Genomic DNA, 21,519 nt, shown 5'->3' with positions numbered 1-21,519 from the left:
AGTGGTTTCATTGTGATCCAGGTTTAAAAACACTGACCCTGGGGCAGGTGTTGTGGTGCAGTGGGTTAAGCCACCAGTTGGGACACCGCATCCCTTATGGGAGGGCCTGGTTCTACTCCACTTCTGACCCAGCTACCTGCTAGCGCCTCTGAAAGGCAGCAGATGATGGCTCAAGTATTTGAGTCACGGCTCCCCATGTAGGAGACTTAGATGAAGTTACTGGCTTCTGGCTTTAACCTGGCCCAGCCCCAGCTGCCACAGGAATTTGGGGAGTGAATAAGCACATGGAAGACCTGTCTTTCTGAATAAAGAAGAAGAAAAACCTGACTGCTCCTTTGGTATGCACTGCATGTGGTTTAGTCTCTGGGAGAATGGGCGGACTCTCTAGGTCAACTTGTCACCAGACTGTTCCCAGGGAGGCAGGAAAGTGTTTGTCAAAACTATTTCAGAGGCAGGCGTAGTGGCACAGATTAAACTGCTGCTTGGGACCCCGGCATCTCCCACTGGAGCCCAAGCTGCTCCACTTCCCATCCAGCTCCCTGCTGATGCGCCTGGGAAATCAGTGGAAGACGGCCCAAGTGCATGGCTCCTTGTCACCCATACAGGAGGTCTGGATGGAGTTCCTGGTTCCTGGCTTCAGCTTGGCCAAGCCCTGGTTGTTAAAGTCACTTGGGGAGTGAACCAGCAGACGAAAGCTGTCATTCTATCAAATAAAATTAAAAAAAAAAAAGAAAAAGAAAAGAAAAAGAAACAAAGAAACAAAAAGGCGCTGAGGTGGTAAGAAGCCCTGCTCCGACCTCCCCACTAATGAGACAAATCACATGGAAAAACCAGGAATGCAGGCTGGACCTGAAAGGCTCCATCTCCAGGATGTGGAGGCGGCTTGATCTGTGCCTGGCTTATTGTCTTGTCTGGGCAGGACTCCTGCACCTAGTAGTTAGAAATGCCTTGCTGACACACCTGGATTTTATCAAAACACGTGGAAAACAGATAGGCTGCTGTGAAAAGCACTAAGAGCTGACGCAAAGATGAAAACCGCAAGTCTGACAAAACAGATACACTCCTACAGACCTAACTGGCACTTGCCTCCTACCATGCACTCAAACCAAATTACCAGAAACATACTGCTGACCATTTTCTCTAAAAGGCAGGGTGAGGTGCAAAGAATGGAGCGCACTGCAAAACTGAGGCAGTATTTCAGGGTTATTTCATTTTACCTGTCTTATAGTTCTGTGAGTATGGAATTATTTCTGGAGGGAAATTAACAGTGAAAAATGAAAAGGGGTGGGGAGGGTGTACCCACATCTCGTATCAGTGCCTGGTTAGCACTGGCTACTTGCTTCCGATCCAGCTTCTTGCGAATGTGCACCCTGGGAGGCAGCAGATGATGGCTCAAGTGTTTGGGTCCCTGCCACCTATGTGGAAGACCCAGATTAAGTTCTGGGCTCCTGACTTTGGGCTGACCAAGCCTTGGTGTTGCAGGCATGTACGAAGTGAATCCGCTGATGAAGATCTTCCATATGAAATGAAAATAAAAATTTAGATATTAAAAAAAAAAAAAAGTAAAGGGAGAATGCATTTCACAGACGCACAGAGCTATGAACGAGGATCCGGCTTACTCCAGTTGCCTCCAGAATGCTGCAGTCAACTCATCCTGGAGAGCTGAGTTTGACAGAACGTTGTTCTGAAGGCTTTAATTACACGCTCAATTCACAAATGGTGTAAAACAAGTTAGTAAGTTGGACAGCAGAATTAAGAATCACATAGGGGCTGGTGCTGTGGCATAGCGGGTAAAGCCACCGCCCGCAGTGCCGGCATCCCGTATGAGCACCGGTTCAGGTCCCAGCTGCTTTACTTCCAACCCAGCTCTCTGCTATGGCCTGGGAAAGCAGTAGAAGATGGCTGGCTCAAGTCGTTGGGCCCCTGCACCCACATGGGAGACCCTGAAGAAGCTCCTGGCTTCTGATTGGCACAGCTCTGGCCGTTGTGGCCAACTGGGGAATGAATCAGTGGATGGAAAACCTCTCTCTCTCTCTGTGTAATTCTTTCAAATAAATAAATCTTAAAAAAAAAAAAAAAAAAAGGCAAGCTCCTGGTTTTGGATTCGCACAGCTTCGGCCATTGCAGCCATCTGGGGAGTGAACCAATGGATGGAAGACTTCTCTCTCTCTGCCTCTCTGTAACCCTACCTTTTAAATAAATAAATAAATAAATCTTTTAAAAAGTGGCTTGGTTCAAGTCACAGCTTCCTGCTAATGGCACACCCTGCAAGGCAGAAAGCAATGGCTCAAGTTCTTGGGTCCCCGCCACCCCCACGGAGAACAAGGTGGAGCTCCTGGCTCCTGTTTGGCTCAATCTTGACTGCTGTAGACATCTGGGGAGTGAACCAAACTTTCAAATAAAATAAAAATAATAATTACAAGAATCAGAGTTGAACAATACGATGAATTATGAATTTGAAATTTTTTTGCCAAAAACACCAATGGCACAGGTAAACAATGCAGAAAATAGCTTCCTGGGTCTCTATTCTCTGAAAACTCAAGGCTTATCTATGTGCAAGGACAGTACCCTATGGGCCAACATCCTGAGGTCCAAGGCAAGATGTGTATTTACCTAGCGCTGGTCTGCCAACATCTATAGGCTCGAGTTAGGCTGTGCGTAGTCAAGAAGGGATTCTTGTGAACCGAAGGACAACTGAAGCAGGCTACAAGAGGAGCAAAGATTCTTCCTCTCCAAGGTCTAAGATACTGGGGCTAAGGGTGAGTGTTGTGGAACAGCAGGTTAAGCCACTGCTTGGGGTACCTACATCCAATAAATAGTGGAGTGCCCAGTTCCAGTCCCAGCTCCTCGGTAAAGGCCCTGAGAAGGAAGTGGAAGATAGATAGCCAAGTCACTCATGGATGAGTTCCAGGATGGCGTTCTAGGCTGCCGACTAGCAGTTTCTGACTTTTTTTTTAAAGAAGCGGAGTTGCCAGGACTGGAACTATATGAGATACTGGCACTGCAGGTGTCGGCTTTACCTTCTGTGGTGTAGTGGTTCGAGTCCTGGGTACTCCACTTCCAATCCAGCTCTCTGCTATGGCCTGGGAAAGCAGTAGAAGATGACCCAATTCCTTGAGCCCCTGCATCTCGTGGGAGACCTGGAGGGAGCTCCAGGCTCCTGGCTTAGGATTGGCTGAGCTCTGACCACTGCAGCCACTTGGGGAGTGGAGCAGCGGATGGAAGACTTCTCTCTGCAACTCTGCCTTTCAGTTTCTTACAGGTCTCCAACATGGGTGCAGTGGCCCAAGAACTTGGGCCATCTTCCACTACTTTCCCAGGCCATAGCAGAGAGCCAGACTGGAAGTGGAGCAGCCGGCACTCGAACCAATGCCAGTATGGGATGCTGGCACTGCAGGGAGCAGCTTTACCTGCTACACCATGGTGCTGGACCCACAAAGATCATTTAATACTCTAATACTCTAAAAAAAAAAAAAAAAAAAAAAAGCCAACTGCTGACTATCTGAAATTTTTTTTTTTAAATTGCTACTAAAGGCTTTATTTTACAAACTATTTATCTACGGGCAACAGTGGAGACCTTTTAAGCTTTCCCATCAATTAGGAGTTAAAACCAGCACACCTGCAGCCCATGTAAACCTGGTTGGGCAGCAGAAGGACCTGTGCAGGCAAGTGTAACAAGTATGCAGATGCCATTTATTTGGTCCGTAAGTACAGCATAGTCCTCGTTGGAGTTTTACAAAACATCAAATATAAATAACCTGAAACTGTAACCATACACAAAAATTGGCTTCTTACACAGACATACTAAGCAGTACAAACTGAAAACTTGACTAAATTAACATACTTTTACATTAATATACATAGTGCCAGTTAACATTTAAAAACAAATTTCAATGCATAGCACTTGATACTTCTTTGAATCTGTTTCAGTAAGTTAAGTGTATGAAAATGGTTAGATCTAGGCTAAAAATAATTATTCTTCTAGCCAAAAATAAAGGCATAATATTTATAACCAGGTATCAACTTTACTAAACCACAATATTTTTAAACTATTAAATGATACCTAAAGGTATTTACATTAAAAAGGCAACATGCACTGTGTTGTTTCACCTCGTGACTGGTTATGCACACACTTTGTTCAAAGGGTTTTGAAAACTATATTTCTACCTTCAGTATAGCACACTGCAACGTCTCTAACAGTTTTAGCAAAACGAACGCTTTCAAAGGGGGCGGAGTCATTTTCAAGTCACTGGTGCCAATCTTTCCCCTTTGGGAGAAGGACATAACGAGTAACCTGGTCTGCCTGATGGCCGAGTCGGAGGGGTTCTTGGTTCAGTCCAGTGCTATCACATCCGCCAGCTCTTCGGGCTCTCCCGTGCGCGACCGCTTTGCACTGACGCTATCTTTCTCATCCAATTTCCTCTTGCGACTTCGCTCTTCTTCGCTGATGTTTGCATTATCTGAAGGGCCTTCTTCATCCGAATCAACTATAAGCACATCATCTTGCTCTTGTGCTTATATCAAAGAAAAACGAAAGGATGGTTAAAGTGTGGGAGTCACTAATGGCTCACCAGTATCTATATAATTGAAAGCTAACTTTTCTAATATATAACAACTTTTACATATTTTACACATGACATATTTCCATAGTTTTAAATGTTTTATAGAAGCATTTACTTCTTTTCAAATCAAAATAAAAACATTTTAAACAAGCATTATATAACTCAAAGAAATCATTATGCCCCCTAGATTCTGTGTCCACCTTCTCCAACAGAAAAGCAGAGGGTGCACATCCTAATAACGGCAGTGGTAATAGTAACAACAGATATAGCACTTACAAGGTGCCAGGGACTGTTCTGAGCACTTTGCATATAACAACTCATTTAATCATCACAACAACCCTACAAAGAAGATAGCATTATGCATTTTCCAGAAAAGGAAACTGAGGTTCAAAGATTGACTTCTTAAGGTCACATAGTAGCACAAGATACAGGATTCAAACCTAGGCATAGGGTTCCACACTTCATGCTCTGAAACCATGACCAAGGTAGTTTTTAATTTCCCCCTCCACAAAAATCAAAGGCAGAACATCCATCTTATATTGTTATAGCACAGTCTCTTTCTCAAAGGAGGATGACAGGGCTCTCTAGTCTCAGGGGGGGTTGCCATCAATGGCCCAACATGGGTCACCCTATAACCTGATCTCAAAAACCACTTCCAAAATCTCTGAGGGTATTAGACCCACGAGTAAACATACTCCAGAGGCTGGTGTTTAGCCAGCGGTTAAAAGTTGCCTGTGTCCCATACCAGAGTGGCTGGGTTTGAGATCTGGCTGTGGTTCCTGACTCCAGCCTGCTACTAATGCAGACCCTGAGAGGCAGTGGTAAGGCTCCCAGCACCCACGCAGGAGACCTGGAATGAATCCCCACCTGCTACCTTTCATCTGACCTGACCCAGCCCAGCCCAGCCCAGCCCCTGTGGGCATTTAGGGAGTCAAACAGCACACAAGAGCTCTATATCTGCCTCTCTCAAAAAAAATCAAAGAAACAGAAGTTAAAAATTGGTAACCTTTAGTTTCCTGACCAAAGAATGATGGGGAAAAAAAAGAGTAAACATTCAAATCACACCATAATAAAGAATCAGTTATTTGGAAAAACATCAAGTTCCAGCACTGAAAACCCAGGGGAACAGACATCTCAGGTGCACACTGGCTGTGAGGAAACTCAAATGCTAACAGTCTATACTCACCAACCACCTGTTCACTGCAAACAGTCAGATGCACTGATTTGTTGCGCTTAAATAAAGCACATACAAAATCCAAAACTACTTCTTCCTCACTGACTGAACTGACTTCACGTACCAGTAAACTGACACTTGTAGCTATAAAATCCAATCAACAAAAAACAACCAAGTGTTTGTATTTTCTGTAAGAATTTCCCCCAGTCTTAAATGTACTCATGGCTTTATAAATTTGTAGCTTTGTTACAACAATCCACACCAACCACCACACACGTCTGACAGTTTTATGGGTTCCCATGGTACCGTCCACATTCACAGAACTGCCTTCTCCATGCTCTTGCTAGTGGGGCCGTGACTCACCTGTGGAGGTAGAAGGCTGAGCTCCGTCGTCACTGCCATTGGTTATGCTTTTAGCAGCATCGTCAGCCTGTTTGGGCCCCACTTTTTCTGGGGCATCACCAACCACTTCAAATTCAACATCCTTTCCTAGGTCTTCACTGGAAAAAAATCACACACTATAAAACAGAACCACTGCCCCAGCTATTCACAAGGCAAAGGAGTGCCTCTGAGGTGCCGTTCCTCAAGTTCAACCATATATGCAGCAAATATTTGCATTCTGATTTTCAAAGAGTTAAAATAATAATCAAAAGATTTCACACGAGATTTTTGTTAATAATTCAAAACTCTAATTCAAATGGTCAAAACCATTCTACCTTCAAATCAGGGAAAGGCTTTTTCAAAAAAAGGCTAAGTAACTCTTGTTGATAAAGCGCAAAACTGAGTCCAAAACCATAGCCCAAGGTAACTTCAGACATTATTCTTCAGTTACTACACCAAAGGATTCTACTTGGAATCTGACCTTGACCCCAGTAACCTGGTGTTTCAGGGCTGTGTAGCATAAGGTTTCTGGGTCCCCCCCCATCTTTACAAGCAGTACCCTGCTTTTGTACATTAGTTCCCAAAAACATGTATGAAAACTCAATGCATGAAAGTCAAACAAAAGACTTACATATTTTAAGGGGGGTTCTGTTCCCAGAGAGCTAAAAAATATGATAAAAAAAAAAACCCTAATTATGCCTCCTCTTTTAGACACCAGGTGATATTTCCACTTTTATTTACATGTCCTTTCATTGTCTTTTCTTTCACAACTAAACACAAGCACACCACTTCCACCCAACTGGTGTCCAACCGAGGCCAAATATCACACTGGCAACATTTATCTGTGTCTCCATTGTGTAATTTTTTGAATTTGACTTTTTTCTAATAATCCGCATTTAGTCTTTCTTATCATTTTATGCTTTTTATAAACCAAGTATAAACTGTAATTCTCTCTAAACAACCACACAGACACTATATACAGAATACTGCAGGTGGCAATACTGGCAAACTGGACACATCACTGTGTGTCACTTTAGGGGTTTCAATGAGCAAACACAAAAACACAGTGTGTTCAACAGATGAACATAAAACTGAATTTCTCCCGGATCTTGTGTAAAGATTCAGTAAGCATTTGTTATTTTTAAAATGGGTAAGAAGTAAAACCAAGTTTAAAAAAACCTTGACTCGAAAACCTGCCTGGAGTAAATCTTAATATTCTTTTGTTACTGTTGAAGAACCACTAATAAATCTGTTATGGGAAAAAAATAATTCTCTCTTCTCCTCTAGGAAATCTTAAAAACTTGAAAACTTCAGTTCAGTTATTAAAATGAATTTATCTCTGGCGTTATGGTGTAGTGGGTTAAACCACCACATGCAATGCCTGCATCCCATATGGGTGCTACTGCTCCGCTTCTGATCCAGCTCCCTGCTAATGTGTCTGGGAAAGCAGAAGATGGCCCAAGCACTTGGGCCCCTGCACCCAAATGGGAGACCCTGATGAAGCTCCTGGCTCCTGGCTTCCACCTAGCCTAGCCTTGACACTGCAGCCATCTGGGGAGTGAAGCAGCAGATGGAAGAGCTCTCGCACTCTCTGTACCTTTGAATTTCAAACACATAAAAATAAATCTTAAAAAAAAAGATAAAAAGACTATGCAAAGGCCTGGATTCTAGGTCTTTCTAATAAGCCACCACTAAATTATCCTTAAATACATTTTGCATCTCTTTTTTCTGAAACCATAAATCTTCCTGAAGTTCAAGCTTCAGGAAATCAGTGGCCAACTCAAACAAAATATATCATGTGTGTTCCAATGAGCAGTGGAGGTGTTAAGGTAAGAAAACATTTCCCCTCTATTTTATCTCAAGTTTGTATATTCAAAAAATCCTCACACTTAGAAATATGAATTGCTCCTACCTATGAAGGATGTTGATCAACAAAGTATAGTCCTGAAGAAAGTCATCCGCTTGGAGCCGGCTACCATTTCTAATTCCAAATTCTGACAACTTCTTGTGATTATTAGCTAGGAAATGTAAAGGGAGAACCTTTAGTTATATCTTCATGGAGGAGTCAGGTTAGTTTTTTAAAAAGCTAAGAGGACAGACATTTGGCACAACGGGTAAGATGCCACTTGGGACACCAGCATCCCCTGGCAGAGTGGCTGATTCAATCACTCGGTTCCTTCACTTCCACCCCACTTCCTGTTAATGTGCACCAGAACAAGACAGCAGATAACGAGCTCAATTACTCGAATCCCTGCCACCCATGTGGGAGACCTTAATGGAGCTCCAGGCTTCAGGCTTCAGGCTTCTGCCTGGCCCAGCCCCAGCTGTTGCTGGTATTTGGGAAGCAAATCAGTAGATGGAAGATCTCTTGTCTTTTTCAAATAAAATGAAAAATCAGTAAACAAATAAGCTAACTTCTCCTCAATACGGGCTGAATTACGCACTCCCAAAAAAGTCAGGTTGATATCTAATCACCAGTAACTCAGAATGTGCCTGTGTTTGCAGGGCTTTGCAAAGAGGTGATTAAATTAGAAGAAGGCTGTGCTGGTGGTTCTGACCCAACCTGATGCTATCCCTTCTATCAAGAGGAAATCTGGACACAGAGGTGTCAGGGGTATGCACTCCTGAGGGAAAGGCCACGTGAACACACAGCAAGCCAAGGAGAGAAAAAGCCTCAGGATAAACCGAGCCTGGCAACGTGAAGGGTGAGAAAATAAATCTCTGTGGATGAAGCTGTTCAGGGTGTGCTGCTCATTACGGTAACCTAGCAAACTAACACACTAAATATTAGGCACTTAGGAATTGAGCCCTGTGCACTCAACTGTCAAAACTACCTCAAGGGAAGCGAAACTAGAAGTTCTAACAACCCTGTCCCAGGGGCTGGCGCTGTGGCGCAGAGGGTTAAAGCCCTGGCCTGCAGCACTGGCATCCCATATGGCCATCGGCTCAAGCCCCGACTGCTCCACTTCCGATCCAGCGCCTGCTAATGTGCCTGGGAAAGCAGCAGGATGAGGGCCCCTGTACCCATTGAGAGACCCTGAAGAAGTTCCTGTCTTCGGACTGACTCAGTTCCTTCCCCTGTGGCCATTTGGAGAGCGAACCACCAGATGGAAGACCTCTCTCTTTCAAGTAAATAATTAACCCCCATCCCTAAAAACCCCTTTATCATTCAAATCAGGTTAATTCTGGGGTCCTGGAAGAGACAGAAGCATTTTACAGAGTAATTTGAAATACATTCGATTTCCAAAGAAGTTGCTTGTGATACTTCAATAAACATTTAGAGAATTTTACAACTGAGAAATAAAAGAATGCTTTATTTGAATGGTTTTCAATGAATTAGCAAAGCCTCCCAAAAATAATCATTCCAAACCAGTTTTCTTCCAAATGTCTTTTCTGATTCAACTTAATGTTCCCAGTATTTAACAAACAGTTCTTAGAACTCACCTACACTCTAAACCTTTGCCTTAAATGAATTACAAGTATTCCAGTAAAAACCAACTCTTCTAATCTTATGGTACCATTGTTATTCCAGGGCCCTTCTGATTTAGTAATCCATTCTCTACTACGTGTTCAGATTCTTTGTCTTCCGGCTGTCATCCTCAAGTCTCACACAAAACTGTTTCCTCACCTCACTCTAAATTCATACTCCCTACTCACAACTCAGTCCACTATATGATCTGCCCTGGGAGGGGAACAGATCACATTGTGCTGGCCGATCTGTGACCCCAGTGCCTTGTACATACTGAATGGAGACTACATGAGGATTCAAAGTGTTCACAGAAAATTATTTTTAAAATTCTAACATTTTGCAATCCTTCTTATATTTCAAATTCAAGTTTCATGTTTAAAGGATACAATTTTCTAAATAATTTCAATTTTAAATCCAATTTTTTGTTATTTCTTTCACTGCTTAAAAAGAAAAAATGCTCAGAAAAGTTTTCCCTGTCTTCACACCCAGAAAATACTGTTTCTTCAAGTTATTTTCCAGATTCCTTTCCTGTGCTTATCTGGAATGCCCTATCCTGGGACAGTGGCATTTGCTAAACCTTTGAAAGACTTGACATTTGCATCCCCATCAGGATTTGGCAAACTACTCCAATTAAATGACTGCTAGAACAACAAATGTTGAGTAAATCAACATAAAGGCAAACGAGTGCCTCCAAACTCTCAAAATAACAGTATGCTGGCAAAAACTGAGATACGGGAAGAATAACTACAACGGTGACCCAAGAAATGAACCATAAAAGTGGCAGAGGAGCTGTGTGGCTTTCTGAATCTAATCAGACCAGCTGCCATAATTCTTACTACAAAAGCTTCAGCATAATCAAACACCTTCTGCCTTTTTTAACAAACACATTAGCCAAAGGGATGGCCTGCTTGGACTTTCTAAAGGAAAACTCAGGAGCAGAAGTGAACAATGACTTTCAGCAGCACCTTCTGCTCGGAGCAGGAGCAGGAGCAGGAGCAGGCTACCAAGGCTTCTCCACTCTGACTGGATTGCTCTCCCCACTCTCATTTAACTCAGAACAGTCTTTGCATCACTAATTTAGCTCCCAGGATCAGTGAACTAATAAGGAGGATTGTTGGAAGCAGACAAGCACTGCAGTATTGTGAAGTGTCAGTACTGGCTTATTGAGAAATGGTCCCTGAGATTGGCCAACAACATGGAGGTACCTCATCTGGAACTATGATGATCCCACCTACATAATGCCACCCTGGGAACACCTCTACAACCAAACACCACCCCTATCACTGTAATGCTGTCACACACACAGTGATTGGGAAAATGTAATGTACACTCCTTCCAAAGGAGGGAAGAAATGCAATGTATAATACCTTCTGTCTCTCCTTCTTCTGAAGATATCAGAATTGTTCCTTTCCCATCTTCAATCTGGACATCTGGTGCTACCATAGCAAATTTTTCTTTCACTATCTGTAAGAGAAAAAGATTCTCAATATTAATGTAGGTAATTACAAAAATCATAGAAAAAAACCCTAGACTTTTATAGGCTCTTACTTTCTCCTTTCAATGGAAAGGGGCTGTCACTCTTTTAAGATCCTATGAGACGGGGCTGGCGCCGTGGCGCAGAAGTCAATCCTCTGCCTGCGGCATCAGCATCCCATATAGACGCCGGTTCTAGTCCTGGCTGCTTCTCTTCCACTCCAGCTCTCCGCCATTGCCTGGGAAAGCAGTAGAGGATGGCCCAAGTCCTTGGGCCCCTGCACCCACATAGCAGCCATTTGGAGAGTGAACCAACAAACAGATGGAAGACCTTTATCTCTGTCTCTCCTTCTCACTGTCTGTAACTCTCTCAAATAAATAAATAAAATCTTAAAAAAAAAAAAAATCCTATGAGACAAGCAGGGAAACTGTGGATGCATCCAAGTTCCATTCCCACAAATGACCACAGCTATAGATCAGGTCAAACTCCCTCCAAACAGGGGACTGGAAACTCCTGTATTGGCTCTGGATCTTTCCCTGCAGATTAGGACCTGGGCTACACACTGGGTACATTTCATCTCAGCCTTCATGCCAACCCTATAATGGCAGATGGATGTACTGAGAAGTATAATGTTTCAAAATCCTATCTGCTCCTAAAAAACAACAGAGGAGCACTCTACAAACCCCATCACTCTTAAACAGAAGAATTACCATAAGCTCAATAATCAGCAAATACCAACAATTATTTCTTAGGAAAGAAAGGTGGAGCAATGAGCCTCTGCAGCCCATTATATCAAGATCTGCTGTTGCCCCCAAAAAGCTAAGTGGCAAAACAATTTGCCTTTGTAATCAGTTCTGAAAGAAAGGTCACTGACAACTAAGCATGCTTTCTGCATCTCAGAAGGCATGTGAATATGCAGCGCTGTGATGAACATATCAGAGGAATAATCAAAAACAACACCCAAAGAGGGAAATGACACTTCTGAATCATTAAAAACAGAACAAATCTACTAAGGGTAAGCGATGCTGGCATCCCATATGGAAGCCAGTTTGTGTCCCGGATGCACAAGATGGTCTAAGTGTTTGGGCCCCTGCCATCCATATAGCAGACCCAAATGAAGCTCCTGGCTTCAGCCTGACCCAGCTCCAACCATTCAACCCGAGGATGGATGCTCTCTCTCTCTCTCTCTCTCTCTGCTTCTGTAACTTTCAAATAAATAAATAAATCTTAAAAAAAAAAAAAAAAAGAAAAAAGGATATTCTTTAATAAATTCTGAACTGTTAGAAATGCAAAATCTTCAGCCAAGAATTCACACTGCATTCAAACATATGTCATTTTACTGCCATGGCCATGTAAGACTACCTCTTGGCCAGCGCTGTGGCTCACTAGGCTAATCCTCCGCCTTGCGGCACCAGCACACCGGGTTCTAGACCCAGTCGGGGCGCCGGATTCTGTCCCGGTTCCCCCTCTTCCAGGCCAGCTCTCTGCTGTGGCCAGGGAGTGCAGTGGAGGATGGCCCAAGTCCTTGGGCCCTGCACTCGCATGGGAGATCAGGAGAAGCACTTGGCTCCTGCCTTCGGATCAGCACGGTGCACCGGCCACAGCGCACCAGCCGCGGCGGCCATTGGAGGGTGAACCAACAGCAAAAAGGAAGACCTTTCTGTCTCTCTCACTGTCCACTCTCTCTCAAAAAAAAAAAAAAAAAAAAAAACACACACACACACACACAACAACAAACTACCTCTTATCTGCCCACTACCTGGGAAAGAAAAAATAAAAGAAGTCTTCTGCTTGCCATGATACAGTGCCCCATCTGTTACACGTTGCAGCAAATATGCCTTTTTCTTTCTGGTTATCTGAGGCACATATTCTGGACCACACACACAAAGAAAGGACAGCAGGAATCCAGGCAGTGAAGCAACCCGTGAAATCAGAGCTACGTATTTCAGCAGTCACAGACTTTCACAATAATTATCTAGTATTCTGCTTGTTTGTTACTGTAGTAATACTGTAAAAGGCAAAAGGGAGCTTGGGTTTTTGTTGCTTTTCAAGTAAAAACAGAACCAGCCTCTGAACCCACCTTGTCCTGTAAGGTGAGAACAGTCACTTTATGGACATTCAGCCGTACGGTCACCTCCGGCTTACTGGCACACACGTAACAATTGGGATTGGGAGGATCCAGTGCACAAGGCACAAGGAGTTTCTTCCTTGGGTTTGGTTGTTTATTCAAAAAAATCTTTGGAGAAAAAAAAACACAAGAAGAAATTAGAAATGTGAGTTACAATTTTATAGACCACATTAACCTAGATCATGTTCACAATACATTAAAAAAATGAAATATTCCCTTCTACATGGCCAAAAGGGTAACTCATTCCTTCTTGAAAACCTAGTTTTCCAACCTTGTTTTGTTACTAGCCACCATGTGAAAGGTGAGGTTCCTGAAAGGAAATCTCCTTGTATTGCATTCTGCAATCTAACTTGGCTAGAACAAGGGCATAAACATGCTCATCTCTGGTGTCAGCACTGGATCAGCTCTGGGTGTCCTTCCTAGTGGTTATTCTTACCAACTTTGAGCCATCCCCTGGATAAAATCAATATACTCATTTTTCTAAAATTTCTCACACTTGATACATTTCATCTCAGTTTCTGCTTTCCCAGAGGTCTGGAACTAATGTGACTTCCTTTCTAAATTTCCTATCATGAATATAATAACATGCACATAGTTAAGAACAAAATAAATATATTTCTGATAGTACATACATTTGGCATCTTTCTTTTTTATTAGAGATTTATTTATTTATTGAAAGGCAGAGATTGAGAGACAATCTCCATTCCATTCATTCACTCCCCAAATGGCCACAAAAGCCACAGCTGGTAAGAGCCAAAGCCAGGAGCTTGGATCTTCTTCTGGCTCTCCCATGTTGGTGCAAGGACCCAAGGACTTGGGCCACACCTTCCACTGCTTTCCCAGGCCACAGGAGAGAGCTGGATCAGAAGTGGAGCAGCTGGAACTTCAATTGGCGACCATATGGGATGCCAGCACCACAGGCAGTGGATTAACATGCCATGGCACAGCACCGGCCTCTATACTTGCCATTTTTCTAACATCTGAACAAAAAACCAACTATGAACCAAGGCAAATTTAGAAATTACACCAAGGGGCCCATTTTTGGGCATAGCATGTTAGGCCACCACCTGTAACATCAGCATCTCTTATGAGCACCAGTTCAAATTGCCTTCTGATCCAGTTAACTACTAATGCACCTGGGAATGGCAGCAGAAGATGGTCCTAGTAATTGGCCCTACCACCCATGTGAGAAACCTGGAAGAAGCTCCTGGTTTCAGCCTGACACAATCTGACTGATGCAGCCAGTTGGGGAGTGAACCAGCAGATGGAAGATCTGTTTCGTCCATTCTCTCTTTCAAATAAATAAATAAATCTTTAAAAAATGTATAAATCTTTAAAAAAGATTTAGAGAGAGAGAGAGAATCTTCCATTTGCTGGTTCACTCCCCAAATGGCCACAACAGCCAGAGCCAGGCCAGTGCAAAGCCAGGAATGAGATCTTCTTGGAGTCTCCCATGTGGATGGCAGTGGCCAAGTACTTGGACATCCTCTACTGCTTTCCCGGGCACAAGAGCAGGATCTTAACTGAAGCAGCTAGGACTCCCAACCAGCGCCAACATGGGATGCTGGCATTGCAGGTTTAAGGGGTTAAGCCTCTCAGTATAATTGTTTTATTTTAATGTTTTACTTCTGTTGTAGCGTAGCAGGTTAACCCACTCCCTGCAGTGCCAGCATCCCATATGGGTGCTGGCTGGAGTCCCAACTACTCCATTTCTTTTATTTTTATTTATTTATTTTTTTATTTTTTGACAGGCAGAGTGGACAGTGAGAAAGAGAGAGAAAGGTCTTCCTTTGCCGTTGGTTCACCCTCCAATGGCCACCGCGGCCGGCGCGCTGCGGCCGGTGTACCGCACTGATCCGATGGCAGGAGCCAGGTGCTTTTCCTGGTCTCCCATGGGGTGCAGGGCCCAAGCACCTGGGCCATCCTCCACTGCACTCCCTGGCCACAGCAGAGAGCTGGCCTGGAAGAGGGGCAACCGGGACAGAATCCGGCGCCCCAACCGGGACTAGAACCCGGTGGGCCGGCGCCACTAGGCGGAGGATTAGCCTAGTGAGCCACGGCGCCGGCCTCAACTACTCCATTTCTGATCCAGCGCCCTGATAATGTGCCCAGGAAAAGCAGCAGAGGATGGCCCAAGTGCTTGGGCCCCTGTCATACACATGGGAGACCAGCAAGAAGCTCCAAGCTCCTGGCTTCAGTCTGGCCTAGCTCCGGCCATTGCAGTCATTTGTATACCAGCAGATGGAAGACCTCTATGTATGTATCCCTCTCTAAACTCTTTCAAATAAATAAAATTTTTTTTAAAAATTACACTGAAATTAAGAAAGGTCCCAACCTCACACTACTGTTGTTTGGAGAATATAAACACAATTTCATATGAGATTTAAGAACAAATCTCAGGAGAAAACAGGAAGCTGAGATACAAACCTCCATTCTGTGGTCATAATACAGTATGTTGTCTGCTATGAATTAATTCTGAAGGAAGATGCTATGGATTCTCTCAAGCTTAAAGTAAACCCCTCAAGAGGCAGTAAAGCCCTCTTGAACAGCCTCTCCCTGCCAGGAACACTATTTATGCAACAGGAATGGAAGCAAACTGGCCGGGCTCAGCAGAGTCCCAAGGGAGGAAGAGATTTATCTGAATCAGGGCTTCACTGGGAAACTAAATGTGTTAACAGAAACCACCAAAGATAAAAACAACTGCTATCACTACTAACACCGAGGCTAACATGATGTATCTGTCCTGATATTCATTTATAAACACAAAGTGGGATGAAGCTGAGCAGGCAAAGAAACCAGAAAGATGTTATAGAAAACAGTAGTTTAGCAATGATTATTATCTGTGAGCTTATACTAACATCCCCAGTTCACACTGATATAAAAAAACAGAAGGGGCTGTGGCGTGACTAAACATCCGCCCATGGAACCAGCATCCCATACTGGCGCCAGTTCAAATCCCAACTGTTCTACTTCCTATCCAGCTCCCTGCTATTGGCCTAGGAAAGCAGTAGAAAATGGCCAGGTTTGCTTGGGCCCCTGCTCTCTTGTGAGAGACTTAGAAGAAGCTCCTGGCTTCAGATCGTCACAGCTCTGGCCGTTGTGGCCAGTTGGGGAGTGAACTAGCAGATGGAATATTCCACCCCCCCCAACTCTGTCTCTCAACAAAACAAATAAATCTTTTTAAAAAAAGAAAAAAGCACAAACAAAAATAAATTCTCAGAAATTAAAGATATAATGGCCAAAATAATTTAAACTACATCAAAATGGAAAATGGCAGTGATTCTCATATTTCTTCAACCTGAAGTTCCATTAAAACTGAAAGTTTAAGAGTATAATGGTATTAAAAAATTAAGAGCTCCAACAGAGATTTTTAGAAATTCCTGAAAAGTAAATGAGTCCTTTTATTTCATTCAACATTATAATGAAGAATTTTAAATAAAAACAAAAGTATTTGGCTACAATATTTTTAAGCAAAGCATCTTTAGATATAAACTCAATAATAGAATGAAAGCAGGAGTCCAAAGAGAACAGCTAAGTGGCTTTAGTTTTAAGATATAAACCTCGGAGGCCAGTGCCTTGGCTCACTAGGCTAATCCTCCACCTAGCGGCGCCGGCACACTGGGTTCTAGTCCCGGTCAGGGCGCCAGATTCTGTCCCGGTTGCCCCTCTTCCAGGCCAGCTCTCTGCTGTGGCCAGGGAGTGCAGTGGAGGATGGCCCAAGTACTTGGACCCTGCACCCCATGGGAGACCAGGAGAAGCACCTGGCTCCTGCCATCAGATCAGCACGGTGCGCCGGCCGCAGCGGCCATTGGAGGGTGAACCAACAGCAAAGGAAGACCTTTCTCTCTGTCTCTCTCTCTCTCACTGTCCACTCTGCCTGTCAAAAAAAAAAGGATATAAACCTCGGGCCAGTGTTGTAGCAAAGCAGGTAAAGCTGCCACCTGTGATGCAGACACTCCATATAGGTGCCAGTTCACTTCCTGGCTGCTCCACTTCCAACCCAGCTCCCTGCTGATGTGCCTGGGAAAGCAGCTAAGGATGGACCAAGTGCTTGGGTACATGTACGTGGGAGACCAGGATGAAGCCCCCGGTTTCAGTCTGGTCCAGCCCAGGCCATTGCTGCCACCTGGGGAGTGAAGCAGTGGATGGAAGATCTCTCTCTAATTCTACTTTTCAATTAAATAAAATAAATCTTAAAAAAAAAAAAAAAAGACATAAAACTAGTCCACCCTCTGCTTATGTAGGAAGTCTCATTATAGGAACCTCTTACAACAAAGCAAAGACCTGGATGGGAAGGAGAATAAAGAGAAAAATACATTCCCCCTGAAAGAGGAAAAAAAATATCTTGATGCTGGTGCTTTGTGGGAGAGGAAAATAATCTCCCATTTGCTGTCTGGTCTGTATGCGCTGTAAAATCTACAGCTGGGAACTTGAAAGTGGTTCTAGATCAACATTGTCCTCCGAAGCATGCAAATATAAGTAAACATAAATGCTCCTTCAAATAATGCAGCTTCACCAGATTTATTAAAGTATTACAGATAAATTCTAAAATACATTCATTCAGCTGGAAAAAAAAATCACAAATGATAGTAGACTCACCCATAAATATTGCAGACATTAACATTCCCAAACAATACAAAACAACTTGAAATGTTAGAAGCAAATTAGCTCCTGTTTCCACTTACTAGAAAAAGAAAAACAAATGTGTTCCATCGTTACCACTTCTAGGAGGCTTACTTAAGTGGAGCAATGACTTTTTCCCACTAGTTTAAATTGATTTTATTCACTTGAAAAATTGGCCATTTAATGTGCTTTTTGGGAAAAAAAAGTCTACTGTACAGAGTATTCCCAAGGGGTCTCCTATCAGTACTGATCAGGCCCAACCCTGCTTAGCTTCTGAGATCCAATGAGAATGAGTGTGCATATAGGTGTTTTTCATCAATCACTTTTAAAGAGAGGTTTAAGTAAAGAATGCAAACAGAAATACTCACAGTTCTACATTGGTCTATTTTTCCTGATAAGATCTTCAACCCTTCCAATACTATCAACCCGGCAATCACTGCATTAGTAGTAGCAATAGCAGGAATAATGTTCCCTGCCATTGCTTATGGGGGAAAAAAAAGATGAATATGTTTAGCTGTTAAAAAGAAAAACAAGTTTGAGGATCTGACAATACAACCAAAGTACAAAATAACTTACATTTTATATCAAATCTGCTCTTCATATTCATACTGAAAATATGCATCCTGAGGTTTGCAGCAGAAGTGACAAAATCCATTGCAGATGGGTCATCCTGCCAATAATTTAACAGTTTATCAATCATTGTTTATCAAATCTCTCAACAATTTCCTAGTCTGACAAGCATCCGGGACTCGAACCAGCGCCATATGGTATGCCTATGCTTCAGGCCAGGGCTTTAACCCCTGCGCCACAGCGCCGGTCCCTCTACTTCTATTTTTCAGTGAATTCCCAAGTAAGATACTAACAGTTTCCCTTTTGAAAAAGATGCATTTCATACTTTATAAACAAAACATTAAAAAAAAAAAACCCACCCTGATAGGACATGGGTTCTTTATTAATTATTGGTTAGTCACGTAACCTCAGGCTACATTTTGGATTAAGCCAAAATGTCTCAAAAATTACTAAATACCAATAATTACATGAATGGCTTATTTTTTTTAAAGATGTATTTATTTGAAAGAGTTACACAGAGAACGGAGAAGGAGAAGGAGAAGGGGAGAGAGAGAGAGAGAGAGAGAGAGGGAGGGAAAGAGAGAGAGAGGTCCTTCATCCAATGGTTCACTCCCCAATTGGCCTCAATGGCTGAAGCCAGGAGCCAGGAGCCAGGAGCCTCTTCTGGATTTCCCATGTGGATGCACTGCTTTCCCAGGCCATAGCAGAGAGCTGGATCAGAAGAGAAGCGGCTGGGACTAGAAACGGTGCCCACGTGGGATGCTAGCACTTCAGGCCAGGGCTTTAAAACTTTGCGCGACAGCACCGTCCCCACATACAGCTTATATCATTGTGTATTATGGATTAAAAACAAATGAAGGGGGCCAGCGCTGTGATGTAGTGGGTAAAGCCTCTGCCTGCAGTGCCAACAACCCATATGGGTGCCGGTTTGAGACCCAGCTGCTCTACTTCTGATCCAGCTCTCTGCTTTGGCCTTGGAAAGCAGTATAAGATGACCCGAGTCCTTTGACCCCTGCACCCACATGGGAGACCAGGAAGAAGCTCCTGCTCCTGGTTTCTGATCGGCGTAGCTCCAGCTGCAGCGGCCATCTGGGAGGTAAACCAGCGGATGGAAGACCTCTCTCTCGCTCTGCCTCTCCTTCTCTCTGTGTAACTGTAACTTTCCAGTAAAATAAATGAATCTTAAAAAAAAAAAGAACAATTGAAGGTACCCAACACAGTGAGCAACAGGTACTTCTCTGGGCTACTGATCTATCACTTCATTAGTAGTAGCAATAGTAGGAATAATGTTCATTAAGGTATAGACTTTATTTAACAAAGTTTCTTGGTTCTTTTTAAAAATCTGTATGATTAAAAACTTTCCAAATCACTAATCTAACATTAACAATGAAAATTTTAAAAGTTACCCTATATATCACATAAATCCAAGACAATAATGTTTCTAAGAATCTAAGTTTACCAGCTTCATTTTACATGCCTGATTCCACCCAAGTTCCAAAGTCTGAAACACAAAACTATCTTCAGTTTCTAAAACTGGACAAACTCCTTTCCTTTATTTTAAAACCCATGAAAATCCTTACTATATATAACTTCCATCAACTAATCATTTATAGCTTTAGAAAATACAAACTAAATCAAATAAAATTAACTCACAATAATTATATAGTAATTATGTATGTTCCAGTCAACCATGAATACATTAGAACCTAAAATGCAGTTTTATATTGCTTGAATTCATATTCAATAGGGTAATTGGAGATTAAACTATATAAATCATATCAAATTCAACACATTACCTTAAAACCTGGTAGAATAAACAATAATAAAAAAAATTCTATCTTCTATTATAGCTTAAGAACTAAACACACATTTGCAGTATGTTTAACAGTCACACACTTTTAAAACGAACCTTGTCCCATATGAGCTCAGCTCCATCCCCTTTTTCTGCTAAATGAACTCTCAGAGTCTCAATGCTCTTTGAAAAAAGACTTGCATAGCTCTTTACATCCAGAACCTGTTGGTCTTTCAGACCTAACTGGGGTTCATTTTGTTGATCTGATGCATTCGTTTCTTCTCCTAAGGCAGAAAAGATTAGGATTTTCAATGAACTTAATTCCTCTACCATGTCCTAAAACAAATGCAATCCCTGGTCAACAGGAAAATCAAAAAAAAAAAGAAACAAATTAATTATCACTAGAATACAAATATATACACAAGAAAACAAAGATGGAAAAAGAACAAGACTTTGAGGACCTGGGGGAGGGATTTAAGGATAGGACAAGCATTATGCCTAACACACAGCACTCAATAAATGGAAGCTATTTGCACTTCTCTGATTAACTGTTGAGAACTGCTCCACAGTAGTAAGCAAGTCTCCAAGTGCCTGTTAAAGTTTCAATGCACTCAAGGCCAGTGTTGTGGCACAATGGGATAGGCCTCTGCCTGCAGCACCAGCATCCCATATGGGCACTGGTTCTAGTCCCGGCTGCTCCCCTTTTGATCCAGCTATGGCCTGGGAAAGCAGTAGAAGATGGCCTAGGCATGTGGGCCCCTGCACTCGCATGGGAGACTTGGAAGAAGCTCTTGGCTTTGGACCGACACAGCTCTTGCTGTTGCGGCCATTTGGAGAGTGAACCAGCAAATGAAGATCTTTCTCTATGTCTCTCCCTTTCACTGTCTGTAACTCTCTCTCAAATAAATAAATAAAATCTTAAAAAAAAAAAAAAGCTTAAATGCACTCCACATTACCATCCATAACTTAAATGTATTACAATCCAGATAATGAATAAACAATGTGTTAAGGGGAAATGGAATAAGGAATTTTTTTTTATTATTATTATTTTTTTTATTTTTTTTTGACAGGCAGAGTGGACAGTGAGAGAGAGAGAGAGAAAGGTCTTCCTTTGCCGTTGGTTCACCCTCCAATGGCCGCCGCGGCCGGCGCGCTAAGGCCGGCGCACCGCGCTGATCCGATGGCAGGAGCCAGGAGCCAGGTGCTTCTCCTGGTCTCCCATGCGGTGCAGGGCCCAAGCACCTGGGCCATCCTCCACTGCACTCCCTGGCCACAGCAGAGGGCTGGCCTGGAAGAGGGGCAACCGGGACAGAATCTGGCGCCCCGACCGGGACTAGAACCCGGTG

At 43.0% G+C, this 21,519-nt stretch overlaps 1 protein-coding gene across 4 annotated transcripts in view; it reads right to left on the bottom strand.

The window, feature by feature from the left end:
- Nucleotides 1-3,672: 3,672 nt before the first annotated feature.
- UBA2 (ubiquitin like modifier activating enzyme 2) overlaps nucleotides 3,673-21,519 on the bottom strand; it is a 42,898-nt gene continuing 25,051 nt past the window's right edge. For 2 of the 4 annotated variants that reach the window (XM_008257280.5, XM_089319135.1), the window contains 8 exons: nucleotides 20,291-20,457; nucleotides 18,388-18,481; nucleotides 18,180-18,292; nucleotides 13,141-13,296; nucleotides 10,954-11,050; nucleotides 8,030-8,135; nucleotides 6,100-6,236; nucleotides 3,673-4,514 (listed from right to left, as the gene is read on the bottom strand). In XM_008257280.5, the coding sequence (XP_008255502.2) occupies nucleotides 4,333-4,514; nucleotides 6,100-6,236; nucleotides 8,030-8,135; nucleotides 10,954-11,050; nucleotides 13,141-13,296; nucleotides 18,180-18,292; nucleotides 18,388-18,481; nucleotides 20,291-20,457 (1,052 nt within the window). In that variant the 3' untranslated portion in view covers nucleotides 3,673-4,332. Of the gene's footprint in view, nucleotides 4,515-4,791; nucleotides 4,902-6,099; nucleotides 6,780-8,029; nucleotides 8,136-10,953; nucleotides 11,051-13,140; nucleotides 13,297-18,179; nucleotides 18,293-18,387; nucleotides 18,482-20,290; nucleotides 20,458-21,519 lie in introns of those variants that run through there. The other 2 variants (XR_011384241.2, XM_070063226.2) reach the window with 2 other exon arrangements.

Source organism: Oryctolagus cuniculus, chromosome 18, assembly GCF_051225735.1.
Source record: "Oryctolagus cuniculus isolate XC-2025 breed Fujian yellow rabbit chromosome 18, ASM5122573v1, whole genome shotgun sequence".
Classification (NCBI taxonomy): Eukaryota; Metazoa; Chordata; class Mammalia; order Lagomorpha; family Leporidae; genus Oryctolagus; species Oryctolagus cuniculus.
This window is presented reverse-complemented; position numbering and strand designations above follow the sequence as displayed.